Raw genomic sequence first — 27,826 nt, forward strand, 5'->3', positions numbered from 1 at the left:
GCATGACATTGCTTCTTTGTTTATTGCGATTACTTGTACAGACTGTAGTCGTAGTTCGTCTTCGCCAAGATGGTCTTGCAGCTGACCTTTGCGTTGCCTGCCCTGCGAAGGTAAAGAACGAGCAACTGGCGTCTCAACGACTGCATTATTGAACGCTTCATTGCTCTGCAATGTGCACACACGCTTTGAAGCAAAATCATTTGTATTGTATTTTGTTACTTGCCCCGCCATTTTGAAGACATTCGGCTGGATGAACTCCACGTCCGTGTTGCGGCAGATCAGTGTTGCCAGCGTGACCTTGGAGATGTCCTGGACTTGTTCTGCAAGATGAAGTTCGCAAAACTGCATATTCTGGCCACAGGGTTATGATGCGCGGTTGGCTCATCTGTTGGCCGCGTAATGAATGCATGCGATGAGAGCCTGGTGTTGAGGATGCTTGAGCTGACTGATTAGCCGTCGTTTATCTGCTCTGAATTGCCGTTTTTCATTTACCAAATCGGGTTTTGTTTCGCACCTTTGCTGAAGGCCCCCGGGTGGTAGAGGTTCTCGAACCAGAAGCGGTCCGCGTACTTGAGTCGGTAGTACTGTTCGCCGAGGATGCACAGAGTGGTGGGTCCATAGAAGGAACCTTGCACTGGAGTTTCCAGCGCCAAGCCCGCGATCAGGTCCAGATCCTCGAAGTAGTTCCTGTCGTAGACGACAGCACATGCACTTCTCAGTACGATGCATTGGCACTGTTACCATAGGTGTAAAGAAAATTTAAAGGTGTGCTGACAGTTGTTTCAAGCCTGCACATTCCGGATGCTAGCAAGGACGTTTTGCGATTTGTGATTGTGATCATTACTGCCTTGGTATCTTAGTATGGGTGTGCGATAAGCACTTTTCAAAAAATGAATCGAATACGAATAGTTCAGCTATAAACCAAGCCTAGTACGAATCGGATATCTGTACGATTATTTGCTAATTGCGCGACTATTCGTGCAAAACGAACATGCATGCGAAACAGCGAAGACATAGCGGCAGTGCTCTAAATCATGGAGTTAAAGCTATAGCTTCAGAAAGGCAATAATCTCCGCTACGGGTCCCTCTGCACGAAGTCAGTATATTAACCCTGTGACCGCCACATCATGAACGTATGGAAATTGCCATTTATTCCTTACTGTAACGGCGAACAAACTTGCGCTACATCTCGTTTGATGGCAGGGACGAAAGTTATGAATCCTGGCCTCCGATATCGGCCAAGAAGGCAGGCTTTACTGGACCTGGCTGAACCCTGTCGCATCACCCAGTATTGAATGCCATATGTTTGAGCATCATGAACACCGCACACGAATGAACCGCAAAGCGGCGCTGAAAACTCAAAATTCACAGCGTGCTGCAGGACATCCGAGCGGGCCGTTTTAAATATGAAATCCTTTGCGCACGCACAGTACTTGTGGCACTTGATGAGCGAGGATACAGCGCTGCGTTGGTTTCCGTCATTACATAATGCGTGAGTCGACGACACTTGACGATGATGATGTGATGATTTCCATGTTGGCAACCCTCTTTAACGGGTGGTCACGTTGTTGTGACCCACCAAAAAAAATAACTCAAATCAAATGAAAGGAAAAAAACACAAAGATGCACTGCATACACACCCGGCGTCACTTCAAGACCTGCGCTGGCTTGAGTCCACAATTGTTGCAGGCGCGCTTTGGTGGGACGTTCGAACCCGACCGCGGCGGCCGCGTTTTTATGGAGGAAAAACGCTAAGGCACCCGTGTGCTGTGCGATGTCAGTGCACGTTAAAGATCCCCCAGGTGGTCGAAATTATTCCGGTGCCCTCCACTACATATAGTACTTAATTATATACATATAGTACTTAATTAATAATAATAATAATTGGTTTTTTTGGGGAAAGGAAATGGCGCAGTATCTGTCTCATATATCGTTGGACACCTGAACCGCGCCGTATGGGAAGGGATAAGGGAGGGAGTGAAAGAGGAAAGGAAGAAATAGGTGCCGTAGTGGAGGGCTCCGGAATAATTTCGACCACCTGGGGATCTTTAACGTGCACTGACATCGCACAGCACACGGGCGCCTTAGCGTTTTTCCTCCATAAAAACGCAGCCGCCGCGGTCGGGTTCGAACCCGGGAACTCCGGATCAGTAGTCGAGCGCCCTAACCACTGAGCAACCGCGGCGGGGCTACTTAATTACGCCGATATTTACGCCGATATCGCTTTTCGCACGTCCTGAATGTACTTATTTTCCCCCTCATATACGTCATAACTTCCTTAAACGAGAGGCCTATATCGATAGCTCAAAAGAATACTAACTACTAATGTGCGTTCAAAGGTCAAGAAGTATTGTAATGCATTGTTATGTGCTCGATGCTAATGGCACGCGGCCTTTCCGCTTTTGTTTGTCGAATGAGAAGCCACCCGGTTTCTCTGGAATGACGGTAGCCGCGCGCAAGTTTCTCTTCATGTGCGAAATTCTCGTAAGCACATTAGGCGTCTATTTTTTCAAGTTCCTTGTCACCTTTAAATTTTGCAAGACCGAGAGCGGCCGTCCTTCTGACCTTAGTTGACCGAGCACTTGTTTGATCGCTGCGCCTCTGAACTGCTTTCTGTTTGAGACACGAGTTCACCCAATGAAGTTTTAGAGTTGGAAGCATGCAAGCTTTCTTGTCGTCATTCCGGCCTGACTAACGTTACCAGAACGTAACAGATGCAACCAGTACAAGCTGCGTATTCTGCCACAGATACTGGCGCATACTGAGTATTGCATTTTCAGAAATTATGTATGTCCAATGAGTGACTTCAGCTACCATAAAGAGCGCTATTTTTTTTTGTTCACGTATGTTCAACCTTCGGCGTTTCCTGAAGCGGCCTAAAAATATTTGGTTTAAATATATTTGTAAAAGATCTCAGATTATGCAGTTGAATGTCCAATGCCCCCAATTCTCTTAAATTCGGGCACCTTTATTAATATGTATGCAAGCATTGCACATCTCAATTTATAAGCTAGCTGGTATAATGCGCATTGCTGTGAGGCTTATTAGTGCAGCCCCGTTAGGTTTCGGACAACTTCTTTTTGATGTGTGTGCTACTTCGTTTCCTGAATGACGTGAGGAAAGTTCATGCTCTCAGGAGCTTTATCGAAAGCGACCACGAGGCTGCAGAAATGCAGGAGAATAGTGCAAAGCTGGTAGTCATCGCCTCTCAGATAAGTGTGATGGCTCGTGAAGGCCGTTTTTTTTTTGAGACAGAGTGCAGTTCCGAACTAATTTTGCTTTGCTGGCTGTTAGTTCGGGCTTGCAGTTACTGCCAACAACTGACCCAATTTTTGCGTTGTCATCGGGTGGGACGGCTTGAGACGATACAAAACTTCAATATGCCTTGCCAAGAGGAGATTTTGGATTTCGCGTGCTTGCCACGTGCTCTGCTCCTGCGGCCAGGGTTGGGTTCCGTCTATACCCGTTCCTTTCAAGAATGACATGATGCGTTTTCCCGGAGGGGGGAGGGGGGGAAGGGGGCACCATTAATTATTGATGCCGCTGTTGTGCAAAATTAAAACTGCTGCGCTTGACATTTCAGGAGCTATATATTTACGCTGCAGAATCCTTTACTCTTTGAAATTTTCCATCCAAGTGTTACACGTCGCACATCATTCTACACATCATTAAGAACTGCCGGAACACTAACTACAGGCTGATAGCCTTGCTTTTTAGCCAAATATAAGGGCAGAACGCGTTGACGTCTGTGCTCGAAGCATACACAGTCGGCCTAAAGAAGAGAGCGCGCGAACGTTAATCCGTTGTTTCAGATTTCTCCCATGGCAAATGGGCTGACTATGCGGTTATCCATGGTAAAACAGCGCGGAAAAAAAAACACAAGGACGGAACAAACACGACGACACGAGCGCTGACTTTCAACTGGTGATTTATTACGCACGTGTGTACTGTGACGTTCCTTGTGTGTGCTACGAGGTTCCGCGTTCGACGGCGCGGAACGGAGCCCCCAGTGGCGGCGAAAGCACAACCGGACCCCCTTTCATGTTTCTACTGTATATGGCTGCAAGCAACTTGAGTGAGATTGCTTTTGGGCCTGCCGCCGTGGACCGCACGGAGACGACCCAGATGACAGCGGCATCATCAATTACCGAGCCATACTCGTTGAGAGTGACGACCAGAACGAAGGGGTTTAAGCCCAACCGGACCCCCTTTCCATAGTGTCGGCACGAGTCGAACGCCGCCGCCGCCGCCGCCGTGGGGAGACGGGCGTTATCTTCCCCAATTGCCGTGGCCGTTCCAGGGCGGCCTCGTTTCGGCGGGCCTGGCCCCGTGGCAAGACGGCGGGCATCATCAATCAACCCTCCCGAGCACAACCCAGAACAAGGGACCACTTTCCCGGCCTTTTAGTGACCTCGCGTTCCGGCCTTGAGGGGCGAGTGTCATTTGATGGAGAACGGAGGCCGGTGACCCGCGGGAACCGACAGCGGGCCAGAGCGCGCCTTACCACAGCGGACGCTATGCGCTACCTCGAAGACAACCTTCTTTCCCTCGGACTCAACACGTGAGGGGGGCGAGACCATAAGTGCGGTGGGGTGTTTGTGCGCCCAAGTGAAAGCCCTAGCCCCCCCCCCTCCACTCTGGCTTGGGCGTCCTCACCCTAGGGAGTGTGGGGATAAGAGGATATAAAAATCGACAAGGAGTACCGAAGAAGGCACGCTCAGGACGACATCGTTCGCCAAGGGGGCCTTCAGCGCCGAAGCCCGACGGCGTGCAGCTTCTGCCAGCAACCGTGCGAGCTCAACTCCGGAGCCCCTCCATCGTCCCCATGAAGTCGTCGGCACGTAAGCTCGGACGCCCCAGCCTCTGATGTATAATCTTAATCATGTGTAATTATTGAATATATCTGTTTGTTTAAACTGAGCCATACGGTGTCTCTTTGCCTCTCCGTCCCGTGTGGGCCTGCGCATTATGGGCGGTCATCACAGTACATATACTATTCCCGCCAAACACTACACAGAACAAAAAATATTCAAGAAACACTGCGTCATCACTGAACACATTAAATCTACCTTGCTGCAAATGCATGCTCCAAACAGGTGATTTCGTGGTTAGCCAATGATAATGGGGCTTGCTAATGCATGCTGCACCCCCCTTGTCAATATGATATGCCTCTACTAGTTCCCTTACTATCTGATCTTTATGCTTGAAGATGACGGATGTTTGATGAAGCAATGGGGCGCACGTGTGCTTAGGTTGCCTGCAGTGCAGCGCCAAATTCGAACCGGCTGCCCTGTCCAAAGAATTGTAATGCTCCCTCAGCCGTTCGTTAAGACATCGCCCAGTCTGGCCAACATACCACCCACCGCATGAAAGAGGGATCTTGTATACTACACCTTCGACGCACTCAACCCTCCTCTCTGCGTGTGCTGTGGTACAACCACCACCAATCCTCCTTCCTAGTAGGGACTCTCGCTTCCGCTGCACAGCTCGGCAAATGTTGCTTAATTTTCTGCGAGACGAAAATACAACATCAACTAGAAATTTTCGCCCCACTTTCTTCAGACGGTGTGATAATGCATGGACGTAAGAGATGACAGCAATCTTCTTGAGGAGCACGCTTATGCTCCGATTTGATTTTGGCCATCAGCCTTTCGCATAACCTTCCGATAGTTGCCTCAGGAAAACCATCGTCCTTAAGCCTAGAAATCTGGCCTTGCACACCTTCCTCAATGATATGGACACACGACTTGTTGAGGGCGGCGCGAACACAAGACCGGGCGATGCCATCCTTTACCAGCTTAGAGTGCCCAGACTGAAAGCTGAGTAGGGGCTTGACGGAACGAGGCGAATACAGCCAGCAAACATGTCCGGGCTCAAGTCTCAGCTCCACATCCAAGAATTGTATCCTACCTTGGTTAACGGTCTCCGTGGTGAAAGCAAGTCCTTGACCATTTCTGACAAATGTGTTCACGACATCTTGCGTGGATCCTTCGTTTTCAATAAAGACGAAGTAATCGTCCCCGTATCTGTGTACTTTCAGTACACCGCCCGGTAACTCTCCTGCAATTTCTTTGTCAATTCTGCTAAGGAACAAGCGGTCTTTGCGTAAAGCGTAAGAGGTAAAATATAAAGGCCTGACGGTTACCACTGACGTGGGGCGAACTGGGAGCGAGCGTGCGTTCTCCTTCCACGTGAAGGGCGGTAGAGCGGTGGGGCAGTGGCGACCCCACCGTGGTGCGGCGGGAGGCGGAAACAGACCCCACTGTGAAGGCCGTAAGAAGAAAAGCGCGCGCTCCCCTCTAGACCGGCCGTGGGTGGCGCGGATCGCCATACATAAAAGGCAGCAGAAAGCCCAGCGCGCTGTCGCTCGTGAAGGAAAGCTTAGGAAATAAAAGCGGCTGATGTGCGGCTATCAGTATCTACGAGCCGTCCTAGAATACGCTACACTTTTCCTGCACAGCATTTCATGCTTGCATGTACTCTCGACGACGAAATAGTAGGTGAATTTTTGAAATAGCCATCAAAGGAAACTACGAAGTGCCCGATCCGAACTGTGCGTGCATCATTCAAAAATTTAGCTGTGGTTTAAACTTTGGTTAACCCTGACGATAAGCGAAAGCTTCGTTTGCATGGCTACGTTCACAAACGCCACACACACTGCCGAATGGATTGTCTGTAAAGCGTCGATGAAATGCCCGATGCCCGATGGGGCAGTTGTCACCTGCCACGGTGGGAAGATTGTGATGACGTCAGTAGGTCACATGAATGCACTGACGCTGACCTCTTGAAAACCTAGCGTAGTGAAGCTTTCGCTTCAAAAATATTCGAACACTGAAGATCGTATTCGATTCGCTTCGAGTGTTTTTGAACATGCACTCTCTGATTCGTTCAGCGAATCGAATAGGAGGATATTCGATTCGATATTCAAAAGTTTCGAATACTCGCACACCCTGGTCTTCTCTATACGCAGAAAAAGTTGCGACGCGCGAACGAATCCGTTCCATGCCGAAATGCGCCTCTGTCACTTTACCCTCAGGTGAAGCGTGCAGCGACACAGGAAATACTTGCCCGTAGACGGCCTTGAGCCTGTTGACGGCGTCGTAGGACTTGCTCTCCTTCTTGAAGTCGTCGAAGGAGTAGATGGGCCGCTGGCCGCACAGCTCTCGGAACTGCGCGTACGGGGGAAGCCCGTGGTCCCGGCCGCGGCTCACGTCAAGCGTGAGCAGGTCCTTGCCGAACTGGTTCGGCGGATTCGCGAACAGAAACCGCGTAATCTGCGAAAACGGAGCACACATGACTTCCAACGTGCGCCAGGCGGTAGGTAATCCTATCTCAACGGATGCGGCGGGCTGTTATGATACATTGTAGCAAGACAAGTGCAAGGCATCCGTTTTGTGACACTGAACGCTGAGAGTGCTCTTTATCTTTGTTAGTTCTTCATTCCTGAAGGTAGCGAAAGGTCTGAGATTTTCTTTTTTATCATTTATGCGATACCTGACCGTTTCGATTCCACTAGCATCAGCGTTGCAGCAAGTAGGAAGCGGCATGTATATGTTTACATTCCACTATCTGGTAGCGCGGCCTAAGAGTTACATTTGATGAAGGCCTTGTTGTGCACCTTAAAATGGTCTTGAGCGTGTGTGTATGCACGCGCGACTTTCCGCGGGCGTGTTTTAGCGCGAAGCCACTGATACGCTCACCATCAGGGACCAATAATCTTGTCCGCCCGATCTTGAGACGAAACCTACTAACAGCGACATTAAGATTTAAAAAAAGCATAAGACATGGATACCTCCAAATTTGGCACGGTCAACCCCGAATTTCACCATGCCCAACATTATGGTGACCTCCAAATCTGGCCCAGGCCATTTCCGAAATATTGCCCGGGCCACCCCCAAAATTTGCCCTCGGTCGATTTGCACCAAAATCGATGTCCAACCATAATTGGCCGTGCCCAACCAGATGGTGACCTCCAAATTTGGCCCCGGTCATTTCCAAAAATGGTCTCACCCCCGAAATTTTACCTTGGCCGATTTGCCCCAAAAACCACTATAATCAGTTTACCCAAATTAAAACGCTGACAGTTTTTATCATCTTCATCTGAACTAGCCTGCTGGGTACGTTACGAGCTAAACATCTCCAGTCACCAACGTAGAGTGCCTCCTTGTTATTCCAGACCGTCTGGCTTGTGTGCATCGCCTGCATAGCGCACTGTCTCCGTCTAAGCCGAGCCACATATCTCGCGGCCCTCGTTCTCGGCAGCGTCGCACCTCCTTGCTGTACACGGTGTCCTGGTGCTGCATGTAGCTGTAGGCGGCGCCCATGATCAGCGAGCGGACGGGGTCCGTCTTGGGCTTGCAGAAGTCGTCCAAGGTGTTCAGGTCGTAGGAGACGCGCGACGTGTGGAAGCACTTCTGGCCCTCGCGCTGGAACTTGGTGCCCACCGCGGCGTGCGACACCCGGTTGGCGGCCGTCGCGTACGGGTTCAGCAGCGACGGGTTCAGCGTCTCGTTGTAGTAGTAGTGTGCCGTCGGCACCGACAGCCGGTAGTCCTCCATGATGCCCGGCCCGAGCACGTGGGGCAGGTACTCCTTGTACGCGATAACCTGCGCACAGGTTTGTTTGCTTAATTTTTCAGGTGCTTTTCACAACAATGAGCGCCTCGGCATTTGGTCACAGAGGTATCCACGATGAATGCTCAAGAACGCTATCTTGCAGGTAACGCTGACCTGCAGACAACGGCAACCTGTATGCAGGCAATCCGCGCATAATGAAAACATGACTAATGAAAAATTATCAGGGCAGTAGGCTCATTTTTATACCATATAGTCGTATTTCGTACTTAATGTACCTTGAGAAAAATACCAGTCACAAAAGACAAGGGACAAGAGAAGAAGTGTTCCCGCCACAACGACTGGACTGTCAACTGTGACTGTCTTTTGTGACTGGTTTTTTTTTCAAGTTACTATGAACCAACTGGCCCGCATTTCGACCCTTCTGCATATTAATGTGCCTTTTATTTCCTCCTGATACGTTATATTGCTAGGTATGGTTCATAGGTGTCCGTTACTTCGTGCTTAACGATGCTCGTGGACTAGAGAACTATTTGGCGCGGCACATAAAAGCCGGGTAACTAGCAAAAAGATTAGCGTTAATCTACACTAATTATGCCCACATTAGACTAGTCGCGAAGTGCAGCAAGTAAGGTTTAATGTCCCGAAGCAACGAGTTGACTATGAGGGACGCCGTAGTGGAGGGCCGCGGATTAATTTCTACCACCTTCCGCTCTTCAACGTGCGCTTGCATCGTTCAAAACACCGGCCTTTTTGTATTTTGTGTACATCGAAATGCGACAGCTGCAGCCGAGATTCCACCCCTCCATCTTGGTTTCAGCTGCCAAATGTCAGAGCCACATAGCCACCACAATGGGTAGCTTTGCTGCTACAGTTCGAGTCTCGTTGTAACAGAGTTGAAGGGGGCCGGCGATTACTTCGTTATAGCCGTAGCTTAGTTATAGCCCATGCTGACGAAGCTTCCCAGGGTGAATCATCATTCCTTCGTTATATACATTCTTTAGTTATAAACCACTTCGTTATAATGAGGTCCGACTTAATAATGGCGCATTCGCCCAACGTTCTCCTTCGATCGACATGAGTCACGTGTATGCAGTTTCGTAGCTATATATGCATAAAATGGCAATTCGAAAGGAGCCCCGAGCCTCCGCGCGGAGGAGAGCGTGAGGCGCACCTGGAAGCAGGCACCGACCATCTTCCTGGCCACGTTGTAGATCTTCTCGTTGGGCCAGCCTTTCTTCTTGAGCTCGTCGGCGATGTGGTTGTGCTCGCGCACAAGTAGCGTCTGCAGCGAGGCAATCACGGGGGTCAGCGACGCACGCTGGTCACCTGCACGCCAAACACCGGCCATAAACGCCTGCATCCACGACCGCTCTCCCTTTCCTCTCGTAGTTAAACGGGGGAAAATAGGGGCGCGAGCTACGCTGACAATAAAGTTTTTAAGCTAAGTTACTTTGGTTTGTTCGCGCCGCGTTAGCCATTATGCTGCAAGCTTTACAGCTGTCGTAAGCTGCTGGAGGGGCCTTAGACCGGAAGGCAGAGCGAATAGTTCCTACAGCTGCGGTTTTAGAACACGTCAAACAGCATCAACAGTTCCAGGCCAACTCAGAGACCGCAAGGTAATGCAGTAGGCTTAGGCAAGGGTGTTTAGTTATAGATGTGACACTAAGTGAACACACTTTAAGTGAACGCACAAAATGAACACACTGTTTTCAAGTTTTCTTGCAGCACAACAAGTATGAGGCGCCAGCTACCGTATACAGCACACGATTTGAATGAAAGCTACTTCGTCGAGCCCAATGACAGTCTATGACTATATCGTTCAATCAAAAAGTAAATGTGAACCAACTGTAAACACGCATACACGGTTTAAAGCGCATCTGGCCCTCTGAGTGCAAATCAGCTCACCGGCCAAGAAGCACTGCTTGTCGCATCCAGGCATGTAGCTGAAGCACTCTCCGTCGCTTTTTCGGGGCAGCAGGCCCTTCGGAATGTACAAGCTGGACTTGTCTACTTTCATTTTGGCTGCAGAAGGAAGAAAATAAATATAAAAAATGACAGGCACCTCCTCACTTTTGGAGAAAGTGAGCTCAGAAGTCAAAGCGTGCTCTCTGTGAGCAGCGAAACGTCGTATTTGACATTGGCCCTTCCCACAGGTCATATGTTGGGGACTACAAACTTCCTCCACAGCGTGCGGTAGCAGACGGCAGAGGACTACGAAAACCTTTTTTTTTTTATTGGCTAGCGTCCAAACCCTCTCACACAGTTTCACTGAAGACATCACCACAGACATCATACGAGCGGTGGTAGGCAGCCCTAGCTGACCAGCAGTGGTCTGGAGGACCAACGCGTCAGATCATCCGACGGGTCCAAACATCATCGCAAGCCACTGGAATTACATAATCTATCTCACACACGCACACACACATACACACACGCACACACACACACGCGCGCACACGCTCACACACACACGCACGCACACGCACGCACGCGCACGCACACACACACGCACACACACACACACACGCGCGCGCGCGCGCGCGCACGCACACATTTATACACGCAACTGTTGCGAGGAAGGCACTATGAGCCAGAAGTTCTGTACTTATAGATTGACACACTCTTAAGACATATACGGGCTTACTGACGTTTCGACTGGGGACCAGTCTTCTTCAGAGTGGTTCGTGATTATTCCAGACGACTATATATAGGGGTTGGAAAAAGGCTGCTACGAGGCGCCTGAGTTAACCCCCCTCCCCCCCCCCCCCCCCCCCCCTAAAAAAACGCTTACACACACATACATATCAAGACATAATTTGCAGAAGAAAATTTTCTTTCGGAAAGGTAACGAATAACAGAGGAGGAGGTCTCAGAGATATTTAAGCAAACTTTTCATGCGCGTTGTATCATCGCCATAAGCCAAAATAAGTACACTGCACGGTAAAGGACTTTCCCATCGACTTCCAACTTCAGCTGTCCTGTTCCAGCCTCTCCCGATCTTTCCCACCAGATTTCCTAATCACGTCACCCTGACTGTTCGCCGTCAAAGGCTACGCAGAATTTCTATACCCTGTGTATCCTCTCTGTTATTCTAACAGACCACAGATCACATGTTCGCCACATCAGTTAAGCCCCAGCCAAGAACGTATTTGCTTCGCTTCGTTTCAGACAGTTTCCTTTCCACAGCTTCCTGCGCTGATTTTATTCTATGGGAAACTTTTTCGTAATCCTCGAAGAGTTGGTATCATAAGAAAGTAATGGGAGGATACAAATGCTATTTATGAGGGATTGGCAAGCTGTTGTCTACCAACTGCAACGATAGACAGCTCAAAGTGCCCACGAAGAACCCAAGCAACCCGAGTGGAGCACAGCAGCCTACCTCCTTTGCCGTCGTCGCTACGCAGCTTCTTGCCATCTTCCTCGCTGCTGCCGTAGAGGACGCTGGCGTCGATGAACGAGGTCACTTCATTTATCTGCTCCCTGTAGTCGCCTGTGTGGCGAAACGGTATTCATCAATCCAGCAGGTCGCCATACCTCATTTCTTTATCATCTGTACCAAAAACTAGCTCCGTAACATGAATTGACAGTCTGGTTGGTTCGATGTGCCTGTATATATAAACAGCAGTCCACATACTAACACAAGGACAAAAGAATAGATGAAGTCAACCCCAAGTGCTGCCGTCTGCTGCTGTTTACAAGTAGGCCTGTGGAAGCTGTCTGTTAAAGCAAATGACACGTATGTTAATCAGTAATTCCTAATATGTGGCCGAATAAAAAGGCCTATGGTTATGGGATTGGGGGATTAAGGAAGTGAAAGAACATCTGAGAGTTAGTGCATTTACTGCGTTCAGTGCTCCAGAGGGACAGGAGCGCGAACTATGCTCAGTAGCTGTCACAAGGGCTATTATAGCCTATCCAACGAAAGTAGTAGCCAGTGGTAGCCAGTGGTAGCCAAGCCAATCCCACAACATATACCCTTTACGTTCGTATTCGTGCAAAAGTGATCGAGAGCGGGAATGTCTCAACAAACAACCGTGGAACAGTGTCCCGTTCCCTTTTGTCCCGTATTAGCGCTGTTACATAATTTCCGCGTGTCTCGCTCTCTTTTGTCCCGTATTAGTGCTGCTACATAATTTCCGTGTGTCCTGTTCCCTTTTGTCCCATCTTAGTGCTGTTGTACTCTTTCCGTCCCTATAGGGACACCATTATCGCTGCATACGCATTCCTAAAAATAAGCATATGCACCTACTGAAACAGAGTTGCTGGGCAAGAGCAGCACAACCGACCTGGGCTGTTGCGTGGGCAGGCCGTGCGGCTGGCGTTATATCCACTCGAGCGCACCATGTCCATGCAGTGTCCCGTCGGGTAGAACTCGTCCCTGTGGTCCATCATGATGTGACAGCACTCGGCGTGCGGCTTGACGCCCTTGACGCAGCACTTGGGTGCTGAGAGAGAGAGGGAGAGAGTCAAGAAGAGGGCTGTCGGTGTTATTTTCCTTGTTTTGTTTACTTCCTTTAGCCGATCGTCCCGCATACGCGACTTTCGTGGTATGCTAAATTCAATTTGGAAGAATGTTAGAATGACACCTAAACTTTCTGTAAAACAAATGTATGCAACAAAGAATGCTACTCTTCGCACTACAACTCTCAAGGTCAAGTTTGGTGCGTGTTTGACCTTGAGCCGGCAGAGCGGAGGTGTAGCAAGTGACGTCATACCTCGTGACTCGCTGTGGAGAGGCGCCGCAGCTGCGCTCGCTCGGAGCCGCGCCGCTGCTCGGTGCTCAAGCCCAAGTAGACCTGAACCACGGTGTAAGCCTTATTCACCAGGACGTGCATCCTGGTGTGATTCAGGTCGATTTAGACTTGAGCACCAAGCAAGAATACACAATGGTCCGGGCATTGCCTCTCAGACGCCGCGACCCGTCAATACATATCCTCTACATGTACTGCCCTCCGCATAAGCCGCGCGTTACTTTCAGTGAAATCTTCCTTCGCGCGATCAAAATGACAGATAAAGAGCCTCTAGTGATCGCTGGAGACTTGGTTTTGTTTATGGGCGTTTAACGTCCCAAAGCGACTCAGGCTATCAGGGACGCCGTAGTGAAGGGCTCCGGAAATTTCGACCACCTGGGGTTCTTTCACGTGCACTCACATCGCACAGTACACGGGCCTCTAGAATTTCGCCTCCATCGAAATTCGACCGCCGCGGCTGGGATCGAACCCGCGTCTTTCGGGCCGGCAGCCGAGCGCCATAACCACTCAGTCACCGCGGCGGCTCGTTGCAGACTTCAATGCTCCCAGACTTCACTGGGGCTATCACTCCGAAAAGTCAAGAGGACATAAGCTGACGGAGCTCATCTCCACCCTCAGCCTCACGTTGCTCACGGACCCGGCATATCCCACCCGAGTAGGGAAGTCTGTAACCCGCGACACGTGTCCTGACCTTTCTCTCGTTAAATATGCTAGAGAGGCTGCTTGGAAGAACTTGGGAGATTCTCTATGCGGCGATCACTGAGTTCTCCGGATTACACTGGTGGCAAAGGCAGCGCGCAAAAAATGGGTCAGGCCATGCTGACCGGTTGGCACAAATTCCGAAATCACACTATCCCTCCCGTACTGTTTTCCGGCGGCTACGCGGAGTGGGCCAACCACATAAACAACATTCAGAAACAACACGTCACTACACTACAAACCACCAAAGAGATCCCCGCAGTGAACACTCACCTCCTGCATATGTGGGAGGCGCGCCGGAGCTTAACTAAACGGTGGAAAAAGCTGAAAACTAATCGCAAACTACGCCCCGGCATAGACCAACTCACAGAGCAGGCTGCAGCGTATGCTGTCGAACTTTCAGGTTCAAATTGGATAGCACGCTGCGATGCCGCAGCTCATCAGATGGGCTCGAAGGGGACATAGCGTCTCTTTCCCAGTCTCATCGACTCCTCCCAAAAGAGAGGGGAGACGCAAAAGCGGCTCCGGCGGGCTCTGCATGGGTACCAAGGTATGACGGCGCAACTTGCGGACACTCTGTCCGACAGATGTCTCTGTTGTACGGAGGACCAGACTGGGCCCGAGTACATGTACTCTGGCAAGCCTAATCAAACACTCGACGCCCCTTTTGAGTTGCACGACCTTAAGGCGGCCTTAGCAAAAATGCACCGGCTACGGCTCCGGGACGGGACCGCATAACAGTGAACCTGTTGGCGAACCTACCGGACTCAGCCTACCTCCATTTATTAGAATGCATGAACCAGATCTGGGGCGGGCGTCCACTCCCTCCCGAATGGAAAACGTCACTTGTGATGTTTATCCCTAAAACAGGTAAGGCTGTGAATACGGAGAACCTGAGGCCCATATCACTGACTTCGTGTACGAGCAAACTTACGGAGACGATGGTACGGGATCGCCTCTCTCCATGCCTAGAGAGCAAGGGCCTCTTTGCAGTCACCATGTTCGGTTTTCGCCACCACATGTCTGCACAGGACGTCCTCCTCCAGATGCACAGGCATGTAATACGACCCACAACTATGCAACACAATGACAAAGCCATTCTCGCCCTTGATCTGAAAGGGGCTCTTGACGATGTTAAACACGGTAGCATCTTGGCCAACTTGAGTTCTACCGAATGTGGGGCTAGGGCCTACGGGTATGTAAGAGATTTCCTGACTAATCGCCAGGCCTTTCTTTGGTATGATGGCGAGGAATATGGCCCTTACATTATGGGAACACGGGGTACCCCTCAGGCAGCGGTGTTATCACCGCTCCTGTTCAACATAGCTATGATGCGCCTCCCAAGCCAACTGGCCCGGGTAGAAGGCACTCAATCTGGACCACCGAAGGGAGCCTTGGGGACATGGAGGACCGCCTTCAGCAGGCCGCCTCCATAGTCGATGCGTATGCTATTGACTGTGGGCTTCAATGTGTTCCAGCAAAGTCAGAGCTTCTGCATGTCAGAGCGAACCCAAAGGATAGGACAGCAATTCACATCTCTCTGTCAGGAGGTCCTATTAGAGAGGTGGAGGAGCTCCGTATTCTGGGCCTTTTCATTCATCACAGACTCAGACCGGACTGCACCATTGTGAAACTCAAGAGAGTAGGCGAACAGGTAGGGCGTATGATCCGCCGCGTTTTCAACAAGCGGGGCGGTCTGCGGGGCAGGGATGCGCATCGGCTCGTCTATGCCTTCGTGACTAGCCGAACCCTCTACGCCGTGCCATACCTTCGCACTACTAAGCAAGACGACGCGCGAATAGACACCATCATCCGCAAGGCAAATAAGCGAGCCCTGGATCTCCCGGTGGCTACCTCTAATGGCAAGCTCAAGGCATTGGGGGTGCTAAACTCCTACCAGGAGCTGCGGGAGGCCCACCTCGTGAACCAATACACGCAGTTCATGCAGACGGCCCCCGGCCGCCGCCTGCTAAACCGCTTACACATCCAACACGATTGCCCCCCAGAGCAGGCGGAGCGTATCCCAGAACTGTGGCGCCATACGCTCTGGGTCTGCCCGCTCCCCCGTAACATGTACACCGACATGCGTGGAAACAGACGACAAGCGCGGGCTCGAGTTCTTGAGAGACAACACGGCTCCCGACCCGGTGTATACTATGTAGACGTAGCAGGGCCATCGCCCAAGGGATTTTACACGGCCGCTGTCGTTCACCAGGAAATGTACGCTGATAGACTCTTCCTCCGAGCCCGGAATTCAATGCGAGCCGAGGAAGGAACGATAGGGCTTGCTGTCGCCCACGGCAATTCGAGAATCATCATCACGGACTCCCGAAAAGCATGTGATCATTACTTGGCAGGGGAGGTCTCCCCCTTAGCCGCTTGTATTCTAAGACGGACTGCCACTGATCCAACACAGAAAAGAATCATTTGGGGTCCTGCCCACCAGGGCTGACGAGGTAAGGAGGCCGCTGATGCGGCTGCCCGAGCGCTTACTCCCCGGGCTCCTCATCCCAGCTCTTCTGGCTCGGAGACAAGCCAGCCTCTGCTGCGGTTCAGGGAAATCACAACACATTATAACGACAACCACCGCCTTTTCCCGGCCCCTGCAAAGGGGCTGAGTAAGACGGAGGAGGGAACTTTACGCCGCGTGCGGACAGGTACTCTACTCTGTCCCGCAATCATGAAACATTACGATCCTAACACGGATGGGCGATGCCCGGACTGTGGGGTGACCTCTGATATCTTCCACATGGTGTGGGCATGTACTCAAAATCCCCACCTCCCCCTTCCCCTACCCCTTACCGAGAGGCATGGGAGACTGCCCTCCTCAACTGCTCCTCGCTTGATTCTCAAAGGGCTCTGGTGAAGCGGGCGCGAGACGGGGCCTCGATCGTCATGCGGTGTCCCGTACTAGGGACGCCGACCATGTAGCGGGGCCACTCTGTGGCTCCCAAACTCTATTTTGCCAAATAAAAGTTTTCGCCACCACCGCCGCTGCTGTACCACATGACTAGCCGTGGTATGACATCTGCTTAGCTGGCGCTCGGTCGCTCAGTCGCGCCATGGATGAGGCGCGCGCCGGACTGATTCCAAACCATGCCTAACCATGCTTAACAGAGCTTTCGCTCATATTACTAGGTTTGACGAGCGCTAAACATCTGCTAGTTCTTGCGTTCTCTGAAGCGGCGACTGGCTTGCAACGGCCAACGTGCGAAGAAGACAACGCGTTGCACCACGCCGTCATGCAGGCCATACTCACCTGTCCGGTTTCGTTTCGATCAGAAATCGTGGTTTAGCGACAGCAAGACGCGTGTTGTCGGCTGACTAGCCTTTAAACGCGTGTCTGCAATCATCCATTAACCATCTCCTTGTTAACAAAATAAAGAACACAGAGCCTGCAGTTTTTTAACGTTAGCGCGTGGAACTGGCAATCCTACAGGCACGGCGTTTGTAAACACGCGAACCTGGTGTAGCGACGTCACTACCGCGCTGCTGACGTCCCGTCCGTCCAGCCAGTGGGATTTTTCGGCTCTAGTAACATCACTGTCCACCAGCCAATAAGTATTTTTAAGGACGACGGCTCCGGTGAGCCTTTTATGCTACGGCATAATACGATTCGGCGCGCCCAAAGAATCGAAGAACCGAAAGAATAGAACAGCAGCCACCAAGCGCATCGGGGCGCAACTCACGGGCCTTGGTGACCTTCCCGTCGACGACCTGCGTGGTGGTGAACGTGGCGGACGAGGTGACGTCGTGCGCCAGCAGCTGCCCGAAGTGGACGATCAGGTCCGAGTGGTAGCTGTACTCGGTGTCGCTCGATTGCCACGAGGTTCCCGACAGAGCGATGGACACGAGCCGAGGGTTGGGAAGCTTGCGGCCGTACGAGCCCTGCCGGGGGGTCCACATGCCTGCGTGCGGATGGTGTCACGAGATGCGGCTCTTATATAAGCGTCGACGTGCACACACGGGACCCCACTGTTGTGCAATCCCGCCGTTACAAAACTATGGATCAAAATCCGCCCATGATCAGTCGCCAGTTTACGGAAAAACGGTCATCGCCGCCTATCAGCAGGGTATTCAGCTATATCGATGGTGCACTGCGACCATTCTTTCTCGACTATGCATACTCGTGTTTAGAGCAGCGCTGAGGAGCTTGTATGACTCGCAGGTGGCCTGACATTTCGCGGATCTCAGAGTTCTGGCCCAACCATAGCGTCAGTTATTCTGACGTTCCACGGCCGTGTGTATAGCTTGCTACGTTTCATTTAATTTTGGTTTGATTTTGTCCTTTGCCATTGGTTGCTGGTCCTTAAAGAGAGACTTTCCACACCCCGAGTTCGGCTTCTAGCGTATAAATCGATTGTCCTTCCAATATTAGATTATGCGGCAATAATTTGGGATCCATTCACCAAAACAAAGGTAAATAAAATTGAAAAAATACAAAAGAAAGCAGTACGTTTTGTTTAAAATAGCTATGGACGCACATCAATAAGTGACCTCTTAAACAGGGCTGCTTTAATATCTATAACCGAAAGGAATCGCGTTTCTCGACTAAAGTTCTTATACCAATTGGTCAAAGGTCATTTTAAAATTAACATTGATGAACTAATATCTTTCTCTTCAGGTTATTCTACAAGACAGCGTCACAATCTTACAATCACCCCTTTCACCCAGCGTAATAACTGCTTTAAATATTCTTTTTTTCCGCGAACAGTAACGGAGTGGAATCAACTTACTAACGACGAAGTCTTACAGCTATCTGTAACATCATTCATCGGGGAAAGGGGGTAGGGAGTGACCTAAACCAGTCATGTTCCTACAGAAGTCGCTGATGGACTGACCCCTGTTCAAGAGCATGATTAAAAGAATTTAAACAGCCTGTGCACAAGCCTTCTCAATGCAGTTGATCACATCTCGTGTGTATATCTATCAAGCTGCTCATTTCAATGAACAATGCAAAATAAGAAAAATATAAAAACAGAAAATAAAGTGTAATACATATTTGAAATAGAACATAGAATAACTAAATAATTAACAAAAATCGACTCGTAGTTTTGCCCCCCCCCCCCCTTCCCTGTAGAAAAAGAAAGGTTCTGGAGACTGTATGCAGTCTCCTAATTAAGGGCGCTGGTGTGCAGTCGTGCATTTCCCCGAATGCGTTGTTGAACTGAGGGGCCTTGACATGCCTTTAATTTCCCACGGCTAACTAATTTTGGGCCCCAGCCCCTGTGGCTCCTAATTTCCGGCATCCTCTGCCCTCTTACCACCCCCTATTATTGTTCAAACCTTGCACCTACCTAGCCCGCAGTACTCGACTGGCGATCATGAGTAAAGCACATGTTCAGTACAGACGTTCACGAGTACCTTCCAGCGGTGTCCCACGTACGAAGGTGTCGACTGATAAGGAAGCAATTCCTAATAACAGGAGGCATAATGTGTTCTGCTCCCCCTTAAGGATAACGGAGTGAATTTCAAGAGAACGCAAGCTAATCAGTGGGTGGCAGCAAATCAGGTGGGTGGATGAGGTTAGGAATTAAAGGTGGGCGCAACTTGCACAAAGTGGGGTTAATTGGAGGGATGTGGGAAAGGCCTTTGCCCTGCTGTGGACGGTAGTTGGGTTGATAACGAGGACGATGCTGTGCAAGTAAATGAAGCGAATTCTTGCTCAGGGCTTCAGCGACGTCCGCAACAAAGAACGCGAAAAACGTAGCACTATAGCAAAACAAGGATGCCTTCTGTTTGTATGACGTCACATCAACGCGCCCGCGGTTTACTGCACCCGTTTAAACGTTACTCAACGGATAGACAGGATTGAGGTGGTTGCCAAGTGCTACACGAGGGTGGACAACCCCCGTGCCGGTGAAGAGAGGTCAGGGTGGAAGCACTTGGCGCAGGAATGTTAACTGGCTTTATCCTGGAGCGGACGTTGTCGCGCTGATGATGATGATGATGATGCTGATGATGATGATGACAGAGTGATGTATCTTTCTACTGACCGTTCCCGTACGCCGGCTTGAGCAGACGTCCGTACGTCTCTCCGGCGCGACCCCAGCACGGGTACCGGAGGTTGTTGCACGACCCGTCGTGGGTGCGGTAGCGGGCGTTCGGGTTGCAGCGCACGGGAAGCAGCCGCTTCTGATCCTTGTCCAGCTTACGGGGCCGGGTGTATCCGGGATGCGCGGGAGGACCCGGCACCCGCTTTCCCGGGTGCGGCGGCGGGGGTGGTGGAGGCGGCGGAGGAGGAGGCGGTGGTGGCATATGTGGAGGTCGGGCAGGCAGCTGTGGCAGGATCATCCGAGGCGGCTTGGGGATAGAGACCTGCGGAGAGGACAACCACGGTGCTTAAGGACAGGGGGGGGGGGGGGGGGGAATGTCGGGGGGGGGGGGTCTCAGACCCCCCCGCCAATACTAGCAAGGAATCAGGACCACCCCCCGTGCTAGAATGCAGGGACTACATGAATCTGAAGCAAGCAACCATTTTTTTATTCTTCTTGTCAGTGGTGGTCGAAACATTTTTTTTCTCTATTGTTTCCAAAATTTCGCCGTCATTTTTACTTAGAATTATTAACATATTTTCTAAAACCCGAGACAGAGAACAATACAAATAATAATAATAATAATTGGTTTTGGGGGGAAAGGAAATGGCGCAGTATCTGTCTCATATATCGTTGGACACCTGAACCGCGCCGTAAGGGAAGGGATAAAGGAGGGAGTGAAAGAAAGGAAGAATAGGTGCCGTAGTGGAGGGCTCCGGAATAATTTCGACCACCTGGGGATCTTTAACGTGCACTGACATCGCACAGCACACGGGCGCCCTAGCGTTTTTCCTCCATAAAAACGCAGCCGCCGCGGTCGGGTTCGAACCCGGGAACTCCGGATCAGTAGTCGAGCGCCCTAACCACTGTCGCAGTACTACACAAAGGGCGGAAGAAAAAGGGGAAGCCGTGCCCTCACACCACGAGTCAATCCAGAGCTGGCCACTCAGCTCCAAGACTACACAACAACGAGCACATTGGCAGAGCGTGAGGATCGTCTGTTTCAGGTCTGTGACATAAATTGAGCAAACAACGACCTTTAAGAGTGGTTTCTCCCCTTTGTATAAAACGATGTTAAAACAGCCCGCGAGCCGCTTCATCTCTCTCTTGATTTCCCTCTTCACCTGTGTTCGAATCACTATAGACACTCCTTCGATGGAGCCAGAGTTTAAGCACTGGATAACCAAAATTGAAGTTGCCGTGGAGGATCACCTGCCATACTCCTTGAAAGTTGCGCTAAGGCTACACAAGAGTACATTAAAAAAAATGTGTGTGTGTGCGTGGGGGGGAGGGGGGGGGGGGAATTCCTCAAATTGACGTTCTGTGGCAGAGTTTCTCGATCACAAGTGCGCCGAGGACATGTAGCTGGCCAGTAAAGGTGACGGGGACGCCAGGGCATGAAAGGACACTCAGGACAACTCTATCCAAATATTGTTGTCAGCAAAAAATGATTTTCTGGGTCTTTTTAGCCACGCTGACGTTTTCACGGCAGCGAAAGACGCATTTACTGCCGATAAAATTATATTTACAAATATTCCCGCCAATCGACTAAAATTCGTGATGTCTTTATCGAAAAGGACGGGTGAATGGTGGTATAGCGCAGCCTCCGGAATTAGCGCCGAAGAAAATCTGTGCCGACGCACGCATTTTACTTGCGAAATCGGCCTGTGATGGCGACACCTGTCTGCATTTTCTTTTTTTGTCTTTTCTAGCTTGTAAAAGCTCCGTTTTCAGTTAAAGTGGCATCTCTGTGATCAGAGCGCGGTACCCTATCGGTACTTATATATGTCAACATAGTCCCTTTAAAGACAGGAAGGCTTGGAGTTGCCTGTCTCTTCAAAAAAGGAAAGTAGCATCGCAGGTAGTATTGTACCACAAAAACTCAAGCATGCAATTGCGAGTACAACGCCTTAATTATGAAGCGCATAAATTTGCATCGCCAGCAGATGCGACAGGAGGGATATCTCACCTGCGGCTCTCAACAGCCACTGCGAAAGAAAAAAAAACGCCGCCGAATGGGTTAGAGCTTCTCGTGAAAGAGAGAGCCTAGATGAGCGACTTGTACACACCTGGCGCACGGTTGACCACGTGGCACTTGCGTAATAGAAGAATACCTGCATACAGTATAGCGGTCCGTGAGCTTCGCTGCTGAAGATTTTGGACTCGACAAGCGCTCCCAACGCGGTCAGCTATAGGGCTACGTCTATGACGTGTATACAGTGGGTCATGCTCCCAAATGGACACAGAGTTTATCCTTGAAAGGCGGTTAGTGTGTTGAGCAGCGCCGTCCCGAATGATGCCGTGCCAGGAACGTAATCTTTCTCAACCTATCTGGATGGTCTGGGTAGTAGTATCTGTTCCAATGGATGCGTGCATTCGTTTCTATTGGTTCATATGCTCGCCCACCGCTGGCCCAGAAGACAAAGGTGTCGTTGTTGTGATGGAAAACCTGGTATGTCCACTGTTTTCATAACCATGCATTAGCTTGGCACATCCATTGGCCTGTAGGGTGCCTCGATGCCAGCGCCGCCAGGATACCTGGCGCTGGCATCGAGGCACCCTGACTGGTCTGATCCATCGAGCGTCCTCTAGTGCTTTGGACGTAACGTGGTGACAGGCGTTCCGCGTGGACTCCACGACAGATTTGATCCGCCAAGGTAAGAACAAAGTTGTGAACGAGGACATAGCCACTCGTGTCTCATACTCCACTAATCTTCTGGACACCCTCGACCTCTCTGAATAACTGCACTATGTAAACCCAACCCTTATGTAACACCCCACCAGGGGTCTTTAAGGAAAATGAAGTGATGTGATGTGAGGTGACTATCATGCATGTGCTGTACGATGTTTGAAAGCCAGTCCCGCTAGCTAGTAGGGCATCCTGAACCAGCATTTCAACACAGAATCGGATTCGAAGAGAGGATCATCAATCGCTTTGAATTCGGCTCTTAGGAACGAGATGGAGAAGACATGCCTATGGCATTCCGTCTCGCCGACGCCTTGTTTGGCGTGGGCAGCACTGCACTGCATCGCGTTGTCAGTAGACGCATTTCTAAGAATTCGTCTTGTGTAAGAAAAGAAACAGAGGAAACTACAAGTCCGGAGCAACGTTTTGACCAGAAGATGAGAACAAAATCTTGGTATTCCAGGAATGTCGAGGCGCGTACATCGCTACAGTCAACACCACCAAGATTTTTAAGGCTGGGATTTCTGAGCTGGACAGCAACAGGCTGGTAAACATCACGGTAGATTAGACGACGTGTGGTATCAAACCTACGCCAATACCACTTTAGCTATGGCTGTGTTAACGATTGCAACGTAATAACCCTTTCTATGTTCATGTGCACGCCAGCACTGAGTACGAACACGTGTGCCAACGAAATAGACACCGTTTTTGGAGACTGTACCAACGTCATCGTCTTTTCAGTTTGGTTACCAGGCCGTGTCCTTCCAAAACTGGTCATGCGTACCGTTTGCACTCACTTCGATTCCGAAACCGAATACTCGTGGGCCCACTCGTTGAAACATCTACAGACTACAAAGGTCGACAAAGAGAAAAATTTCCATTTCATTACCAGAAAACAAATTTCTCAGGAGAACTCCTTTTCATATTTTAAAATATGCAATCTTTTTGTTTTTGCTTGCACGTAGCAAAGGTGCTATATATATATATGATAACGAGTTTCAGTGTCAGCTGTATGCATCTAGGGAGGACGTGGGCTAATTAAATTAGACGCATATATATGGTTCACAAATCCCGCGAGTCATGTGATTCTATTACATGATGACTTCATTTAATGCGGGCGAACACCACGAGATCTCGGAGCGTCTAGATACAACTTATGACTCTGTCTTAAACCGGTGTCTATACTGCCATAGCAAACGAGAGACCAGGCGCTTCAATTCGCCATGGGAACGATTCCTGCTTGACAATGCACTCACTGGCGGCGGCGGCGGGTGAGCACGGTACGGAGCTGCCGGGACAGGTGGCGCTGGATGGTGCTTGGCCCTCGGTGGGTACACCGCTTGCAGATGTGGAGGTGGCGGAATATGCGGGCGCGGCGCGTACTGCTTCGGAGGCGGCGGCGGAGGAGGTGCCTTGTGTCCAGGGCCGCCAGGCTGACTGTACGACCTGTCCGATCTCTCTTCCGCTTCGGGCACGCCCATGTCGCCCTGAGGAGTGTCCTGCACGCTGGACGCGGGACAGGCCGCCGTTACGCTGAGAGTCGGAAAGCCTCATTCTTGGAGCGACGCCTTCAGAGACGTCGACAGGTGCGCCAAGACGTGCCAGTAGCTAAATAACGCCGCTATCGGAGTCATAATGCGGATGCGGCGGTTGGGAGTGTCGGGTTTCTTTTTTCTTTAATAGAGCTACCAAAAATTTGAGCACATAGTAACGCCTCCACTATAACTACAGGACTGTCTATGACGCTGTCAAGAAGATCACCATGCAGACATTCCAGTGTAAACGCCAGATTCTTCTCCATTTACGTAATGGAGCGGATAATATATGTATATATGTCCGAAAACACCGACTACTGGGCTTGACTGTAACGAAAAACTTTTTTTTTACAGTGAGTTTTGTTATACTTTTTTGACGCTCAGCTGAGGGAGGTCGGATATGCGCTTGGATTCAGTGCTTCGCCCGACCATAACGCCATAGCCTAGAGCCGGCGGCCGGTGCGCACAGTCGGTGGTTTTGTCGTAGCGTTGCTCACTCATAATAATGCGAATAAAAAAGTTCGACCAATTGTGAATTGCCGCTGTTCTAATCGAAATGGGCTCAATATACCACACTGCAAAACTCAATATCCCGTGGCAGAGTTTTAAAGTATCGCGAGACAGCGAGAAGAAAATTAACTAATACGGCGCACTGTCCGCTCTGCGCGTCCAGATTTGCGCGTTGTAGTTTTTCCGACGCTCGGAATGTTTTCATACTCAGATTCAAGCTGTACAGGCCGCGCAAATATTGAACAGAAATACAGAAGCTACGAAGATTCACCCGCCCTCCACTCCTTCCGCAGTGGCGTCCTGTCCTGGGCCTTGTACGGCCGGTATAGGCGGGTCTGTCTCTTCGGTCAGCACCGGTCCGACGGCCCCAGACGGGGCAGGGGATCCGGTCGCGGCGTCATGCTCGCTGATAGCGGGAGCCCTGAGCTGCTTCGCTGCGTAGACTTCGGTGCCGGCTCCCTCACCATGAACGCCACCTTCCGCGAGCGCTGTGAGCGAGAGAGTTGAAGAGTGAAAACCATTCTTAAGATTAAACTCGCCGAAAAAAAAGAAGTTCACACGAACACCTAATTTCAGCATGTGTTGGCAACACGATAGCATTAGCAGCTGTTGAAGCATTTACTGGAAATGACATCATTTCAGGACTGGCGACGTCACTTCCTCTAGCCAATGGGAACGCTCCCGTCTGGTGACGTCAACTAACTCCAGCCTATGACAACTGTCCGGTCTGGTGACGTTACTTCCTTCTAGCCAATGAGAATGCTCAGGCCAGGTGACGTCACTTCCGTCCAGCCAATAGGATAATTTTATGACCTATGACGCATTTTGGCCCGTGAGGCTTCCAGTGCTACAGCATTAAAACAGAATTTGTCCTGATACAATTGCTAGAGGATACGATTACGTCTCTGGTGCTTGAGGGAAGCTAAAGTCCTGCTTCAGCAGCAAGGCAGTTAGCTTACCTGGATTGGCCAAGATTGCGCAGCCTCCGGCGAGCAGGAACGCAAACAGGCAGGCCTGCTTTGCCCCCAACAATCTGCCAGGGAGGGAAAAGAAATATAAGCGCTTGATCAAAACTAATTGTTACAAAGCACAAGCCACGCATTTACGACGAAAAGTAGGGGAAAGGGGTTGTGCCTTGGTGGGTGAGGCGATCTCCTCTGAACATTGTGCGCAACCTCTGTTGTACAATATCATAACAGTCAAATTCATCAAGCACAGCATAACAAATAGAAGTGTCATGCATGAACATTATATGGCTCCCCTTCGAAGACATTCGCCTACCCAGAGACCTATAGAATAGTCGATGAGTCCTGCGGACGGCTTCAGAGGCCTGACATAGCGGTTCAAAGCCAGAGCGGAGCTTTTCTATAGCCGTGACAGATATAGAAGGATACAGCTTATGTCTGCAGTGATCGCCACACAGAATTCCTCCGCGAAAAAAGTAGTTTGCTATTCAAGCTTTTCTTGTTACCTGATCAAAAGCTATAGCCACCAAACGAAACTATAGGCTCAAGAATTTCGATACCTGTTTTGTTTGATATAGTCAAACATCAAAAAGCTAATTTCGTTTACTGCTGTGATTGTTCAGCGGACTAATATAGGACGCCGAGGATCATGACCCATTGTTACCACCTGTTGCTTATTTTTAAGTTGTATTCTACTAAATACCCAGTACAGATTCATTGAGTGGTTTCATGGTATGGCGTGATCAGCATCATGCGAGATGGCATGCACGTCAAACGTATCATTGCCATCCCATCGAGCACAGACGTCCGTCTGTCGGAACCCTCTACATTAAGAAAAATCGCCAAACATCGACTCGTATAAAGCGTTTCGATCCCTCCGAAAACGGGTTGAGCGTTCTGATGAGCTGGTGAGATGTTCAGTTAAACCAGTGCCGGAGGAACTAGCTAGGGACCCGTCCACCCTGGTCCACCGCCTTGCTACAAACACTGGTCTATCCTCAGCTCTGGGACACAAGCTACCCAAAAGCGGACTCGACAAATGGATATGCCGTCGGCGCTGCACGACTGCTGCCCGCTTAGCCTGGCGGCGCCAAGTCTATTCAGAGCTTTGCACGAGGAAGTCAGCAAAACTCTCCTCAGTAACGCATGGAGGACGGGAACCGCCCAAAGCGCGTCTCTGGGACCGCCGACTCTCTCTGGACGAAGTTTGCGCAATTTGTTTTGGAAGGCGCAGGCACGGCGCTTTAAGACATTCGATGGCGACAATACAAGCTTCCTCCTGGACCCCAATGCCTACACTGGACCCACTGGTCCGCAGAGATGCCACGAGCATACATGTTCACTCAAGGGGCACCCATTAATAGACGTTTTTCAGCGTGTGCGCTCTGTTCGCGACTTCGTACGGTTTTGCAGCACACTGCCCGTCGTAGACGACGTTCCAATTCTAAACCACCTCGACCATATCGCACGTGTACCAGTATGGCTTGACCACAGCAAGCCTCCAGGCATTACTCAGCACTGCACGTCGAACCTTCAACAGCACTTCGCAAGCACTCTCTCTCTCTCTCTTCGAAACGATTTGGGCTGCTTTCGATCGGTAGAAGGGCGCGATCCCGTGAAGTTTTAAAGTTCCATCGTACTCACCCCATGGTCTCTGGCCTTCGTGGTTGTCGCCACGCGTACGGACGGCAACCACGACGTCGCTGCAGCACAGCACAGTCCACGGAGGCGATCCCAAAAAGCGCGTCGACGACGAAAGTAGTGCCCGACGCAAACAGGCCAGGCTGGGGGTGAAACTCTAACCTGGACGGTCCGCTGATTACCGCAGCCACGCGCCGTGCGCCGGCGCTGACTTCGGCACACACACACAACTTCCTCGGGAAAACGGTGGCTGATAGAAAAGAAACCCACGCCCTGCTGCAGCATATGCGAGCGCGAGTGGTGTCTTTGACCCAAGGTGGCAGAGTAAGCAAGTTGTAAGCGGCGAAAAATGTCACCCTGTCGGCGATGAACTTGAGGCAAGCATTTTTTCGTCCGTAGTTCAAGCTGGCCTTGTCTGCCATTTTCGC

General features: G+C 50.6%; 1 protein-coding gene across 1 annotated transcript; it reads right to left on the bottom strand.

Moving 5' to 3' along the window:
• Positions 1-27,618, bottom strand: LOC144118529 (salivary peroxidase/catechol oxidase-like). Its single transcript, XM_077651447.1, has 15 exons — positions 27,402-27,618; positions 25,752-25,825; positions 25,064-25,280; positions 24,004-24,253; positions 20,023-20,344; positions 17,716-17,934; positions 12,863-13,021; positions 11,956-12,066; positions 10,482-10,598; positions 9,748-9,902; positions 8,271-8,606; positions 7,069-7,274; positions 515-687; positions 224-320; positions 1-102 (listed from the first exon to the last, which is right to left on the bottom strand). The coding sequence occupies exons 1-15, from the start codon at positions 27,404-27,406 to the stop codon at positions 30-32; spliced, it is 2,514 nt and encodes an 837-aa protein (XP_077507573.1). The 5' UTR covers positions 27,407-27,618; the 3' UTR covers positions 1-29.
• Between the last annotated feature and the right edge of the window lie 208 nt (positions 27,619-27,826).

Source organism: Amblyomma americanum, chromosome 2 (assembly GCF_052857255.1).
Source record: "Amblyomma americanum isolate KBUSLIRL-KWMA chromosome 2, ASM5285725v1, whole genome shotgun sequence".
NCBI lineage: Eukaryota > Metazoa > Arthropoda > Arachnida > Ixodida > Ixodidae > Amblyomma > Amblyomma americanum.